At 39.4% G+C, this 5,000-nt stretch overlaps 1 protein-coding gene across 1 annotated transcript; it reads right to left on the bottom strand.

The window, feature by feature from the left end:
* Window positions 1-96: 96 nt before the first annotated feature.
* LOC138014170 (uncharacterized) lies at window positions 97-2,877 on the bottom strand. Its single transcript, XM_068861183.1, has 4 exons — window positions 2,233-2,877; window positions 1,784-1,923; window positions 1,415-1,593; window positions 97-917 (listed from the first exon to the last, which is right to left on the bottom strand). Exons 1-4 carry the CDS (start codon window positions 2,875-2,877, stop codon window positions 130-132), a joined length of 1,752 nt encoding a protein of 583 aa, XP_068717284.1. The 3' UTR covers window positions 97-129.
* Window positions 2,878-5,000: the final 2,123 nt, after the last annotated feature.

Here is a 5,000-nt window from a genome sequence, read left to right as displayed (position 1 = left end):
GAATATTAAATAGCGAATGCTTGTGACAGCTTTTAATCGCTGCTGTCTGGTTATTACGTTTACGTTTACGTTATAAACGGCTTATTAATATTCGTACCAGTTGTAGCTGTGGTTACATCTTTTTGCAAGTTACAAATCAGTGAAAAAATTTACAATGTTGAACAGAATCCTCCTATTAGCTGTCACACGTACTTTTCCGTTAAACTTTTCTTTCAGCACAAGTTCCAGCCCATCTGCTCCCCCTCTCTGAAATGCCAACTGCAAGTGCTGGAATCCCAGCCCAGACTCTGCAATTTTGGTAGCCATTCCAGCGGAAATGACCTTCTTGTCGAGCAAAGGATGGAGTGTTCGCTGAAGTACATTTCTCTGGGCAAGGCAGACATTATGCTCCTTGACCCATGATACGGAGAAGCTGTGTTTTCTCAGCAGCTTTGAATTGAGGAACTTGTTCACAAGTTGATACAGGGCCTGGACATCTGAAATTGCATTATGGGCTTCATAGCTGCAGTGTAGAAGGTCTCTCACTAAATTCTCTTGACTGTATGATTTGCGCTGAGGCAAGAGCTCTTTGAAGGCTGGTAAAGTGTCGGAAAATCCAGAAACAATGGCTGAAAATTCTTTATCTACCCCAGTGGACTCCAGCGCTTTTAAGAGATGCTTCCCATCAAAAGATTTACAATTGTGAGCTATCAACAGACATGGTGCCTTAGGCCTTAGCCATGATATCATCTGAGATAATCCCTCAGCCAGTGGAACTGCTCGGACTGGACGAGAATTATAAAAGAGAATTCCATGGTGAAAGGTGAGCTTATTCACTGATGAAGCACTGGGTGATATAGGTCTGGTTGGAAGGATGTAAACCTCAAATGCATCTGCTCCATCAGTTGCTGCAATTTGTAGAATTTCGGTATCATTACCTGTCAAAAATGAGGAACTTCATTATATTTTTCATTGTAATAATAACAGTGAGCCTGCTCACTAGTTAAATAACACAAACTACATGTTAATGTAGTCTAAGCTTTGTGTTGGTGCCTATGGGATTCAAACCTTGCTCTTTCTTAGCACTACAGTGCTCTACCAACTGAGGTACAGTATGAAGACCCATACATTGGGAGTAGGCCAATTTAGTGAGTCTATGAAAGGAATCAAACATGAAATGAATATGATGCGAACTGTGGAAATACCAATGAAATGCATATGTGCTGCTAGCGCTAATGCAGTGGCCATGGGTTTGAATCCCATTTAAGTGCTAAAAATAGTTTCTTAGGCTTAATTTGCAATTGCTTAAATTGCAATCATAACTACAGTGGTCACATATTAATTTCATTTGTATCTCTGCAGTTCACATCATATTCATTCTATATTATATTATATATATAACAATCATTGTCTTGAAATGAATCAGTGATATTACCTCGGGATGATGTCTCCAGATCAAACACTATCTTAATGTAATCTTGTTCGGGCACCATACTGGACACACAGGGTTTGGGGGGTGATGGAATCTCAACTGCTTCTGTTTCTGGCAAATATCCCATGCCACTCTGATACTGAGAACCTTCCCTGGTTTCTGCCTGCTTTGTTTTTGACAACCTGTGGATTGTCAATGATTTTATTATTTTTAAAATTCTACATTTACATGAAAAATTCATTAATTCTTATTTACAGAGAACATTCATCATCAGAACACACTTTCCAGATCAGATACTGTAGTTCAACCGTAACATCAAGCTTTCAGCTTTGCCCTAAATCATTAGTTTCAATGCCATATGTTTTTATTTACCTCTTCTCTTTGTGCCCTCTTCTTTGTATTTTGAATTTCTTTGTTTGCTGCCTTGCTCTTTGAAGTGACATTTTAGCATCCATTCTTTTCGAGTGTTTAAGCCCATGTGTTCCAGGAGAAAGGTGAATTTCCTGAAGGGCCTGTGTATAAAAAGAAGAATGCCTTATTGCTACTTGCCTGCTGTACCATGTCTGCCTTTTCTAAGTAGGTTAAATGCTGCCAAAAGTGCCAGTACAATACAAATTAAATCTTTTTAACCAGACACTTAAAAATGTAAAATATTTATTCATTGATTTGGTATATGATAACTAATTTTATCACTTTTTACAAGTCGGTTATCACAATAAGACAAAAAGTAGACACATGGGTCAAATTTTGAAAAAAAAAATTAAGAAACCAGAAATTTATAAATTAAACCTTGGTGAATCATACTTGTCCACAGCACTTACCTGAGTCACATATGCATGGCCAATGTTTTTTTGGCTCACTGCACAGGCCACGCGATAGTCATTGCTCTCACTGCCACCATAATGCCTGACCTTTGGTGCTTTTCTGCCGATCGTATTATTCAGTGCTTCATTGGCTTGGCTGGATCCAAGTGGAGCTAGCTTTTCTGCATTCTGACAGTAAACCTCTATGATTTCTTGCAGGTCCTTCTTCAAATCGTCCCCCTCGAGGTCTTTACCATGTGGTAAAGTGCTGTGATGGTAATTGACTGGGTCTTGGAGATATTTACACCAAGAGGTGGAGCAAGTGGAATGATCCCCAAATGCGTGTGGAATTATTGCTTTTAGGCTTTTTCTGATCCCATCAGAGTCATTTTTGTTTTGTGTTATGGCGTAGCTGAAGCATTTTTGTAAATAATCAATCACTTTACCAGACAATTTTTTATGTGTTTTCTGTAGATTGTACATTGAGCTTCCAAAAGCTCTCTTTGCATGAACAATGTCTGACCATTTGTCCACATTGTGATTCACACTTTCTCTCACTTTTTTGATGGTGGAGGAATCATCATCTCCCACAAGAATAGCCACTTGAGCTTTGTGAGACTCTCTGCATGCCTTCACAAGTTCAGTGCATACATCTGCTTCCATGGCCTTAGACGACCCGTCCCAGTTACATCTACAGTCATGTGCCCTGGCAAAATAGCGTGAATCTGCCGTCCACGCGTGTATTGGTGTAATGGAAGTAAATTTGATTGGCCGACGAAGGACATGTCAATCAATCAAAAAAGGTGGGCGGAAGGAATTTCGAAGAGGAATTTGGTCAGCCTCTATTTTACGTTTCGCCAACTCCACATTACGTAGCACGCGAAACTAAAATAGAGCCTGATCGCAGGTTAGCGAGTTGGAAAAAAAAAATTGAAGTCAGGGGCAATTTGTTATTCGTGATATTTTTTAACCATCTCTCGTACTCCATGATTCCCAAATTTTTAACACAAAAATTCATGATTCCTTCTAATTTAAACGCTGTGATTCATGAAAATTTGGTTTTATCAAACGTGTTGATAAAGGTCGAAATACCACCGTGAACGATTTGTAAAGCTGACGTTTCGAGCGTTCGTCAGAGCGAATGATTCGCTCTGACCAAGAGCTAACGCTCGAAACGTCAGCTTTCCAAATCGTTCACGGTGGTTAATCGACCTCAATAAACAAGGAGGCAGTGCAGCCCAGTGGTTAGGGCGCTTGCCTTGAGATCCGGGGATCCCGGTTTCAAGACACGTTTCGACCACTGGTTGAACTTGTTCCTGGTAGTCCCTGGTTCAACTCAGCTGCACTTGTAAATAGCCAACTAGCTTGCCTCCGGCCAGTTGGGATTCTTAACAGTTGTTGTTGAATGTTCTGTTCTGTCGTGACTGTGTTCATGGGCCCTGAAAAGCCCCTATGGGGAGTGGTCAATTAAGTCTATAATATGTATGTATGTATGTATGTATGTATCAACACGTTTGATAAATAGAGGATATGACATGGCCGCGCGGAGATACGCGAGAAATTTCGTATCTCCAAGCGGGTATGCAGTATTCCATTTATTATATAAACACCCATGAAATACCAAATCATTTCACGAAAGGCATAGAAAGGCGCAATTTTTATATGTAACCACAGCAACAGTGATCTTTTCAGGAGTGAAAATAACATGTTTTCGCGCGAAAGCTATGGAGGCGGAATTGGGACAAAAATGTCATTGGATTGGACTTCATTCCATTGAATCGTAGGTCATTCTATCGGATCATATACTATATGTCATTCGATCGGACTTCATGTCGTTGCAACACATCATTCTTTTAAAAAACCACATTGACGTGTTCATGTCATTGGATTGTTGACCATTCAATTCAACTAAGCGCGTCATGCCATTGGATCGAACTTCATGTCATTGGACCAGAAACGTCATTCGATCGGGCCAGCGGTCCACTGAAAAAAGTTTTTTTTTTCCAATTTGACACCCACCCGCCAGGATTGTCCGTTCTCATGAGGAACGGTACTCCCTCACGGTACTCCCTCTATCCCCTGGAATTTCCATGATTTTTACTACCTGTGCCCCACTACCCCTTTGAAATTCCATATCCAAAAATAACAAGACTCAAGTCAGTTATTTTAATCTCCTAGATACTGTAATAAAATTTAGCCGCAGCTATCAATGGTTTTAAAGACGCAAGGCGGCATATTTTTTCACAAACATTTTTAAACCTTGATTTGGTTAAACGACGTACGCTATGTTATCGTACATTATTTATGGAGACATTTACTAGGTCAGTATCAAAGCTGCCGTGTAATGAAAGATTAAGGCTCGGAGATTTAATTTTCCACAAAAAAGCTGTAAAATTCTACACGTACTCTTCATGTCATGTTAAAAAATGAGTTTGAACTAACAACTGAATGAGAAGCGCTTCGCCCCCAAATGGCATGGCAGATGAGTTTTTCTTTATCCAAAAGAAGTTTTCATACGAGAACCTAAGAAAGTACTGAAAATTTTAGCTCTTTTTAAAAACAAAACCAGCCGAAGTTTTAATTTATGCGTAGTGCATTAACATATCGAATTACTTTACGCACGTAGTTTTTGCTGGAAAGTAACGCTGTCACGCAACATGTTTTTCAAAACACCTGTTTACCAAATATCGCTTAAATTATTCTTTCAGGAAAAGAATACTTCAATGAAGTTGTACGCTTTGTAGTTTGTAAATGAAAGTAAATTCATTTTCTGCCTTATTAGTGTT

Source organism: Montipora capricornis, chromosome 8 (assembly GCF_036669925.1).
Source record: "Montipora capricornis isolate CH-2021 chromosome 8, ASM3666992v2, whole genome shotgun sequence".
Lineage (NCBI taxonomy): Eukaryota > Metazoa > Cnidaria > Anthozoa > Scleractinia > Acroporidae > Montipora > Montipora capricornis.
The sequence above is the reverse complement of the archived record's forward strand: the minus strand, read 5'-3'. Positions and strand labels throughout refer to the sequence as shown.

Bases quoted from the DNA above. Each gene is read 5' to 3' on its own strand.
- LOC138014170 (XM_068861183.1), bottom strand. From the start codon at position 2,877: ATGGAAGCAGATGTATGCACTGAACTTGTGAAGGCATGCAGAGAGTCT. The intron at 1,924-2,232 runs GTAAGTGCTGTG...TTTTATACACAG, and splicing joins GCCATGCATATGTGACTCAG to GCCCTTCAGGAAATTCACCT. The intron at 1,594-1,783 runs GTAAATAAAAAC...GACAATCCACAG, and splicing joins AGAGGGCACAAAGAGAAGAG to GTTGTCAAAAACAAAGCAGG.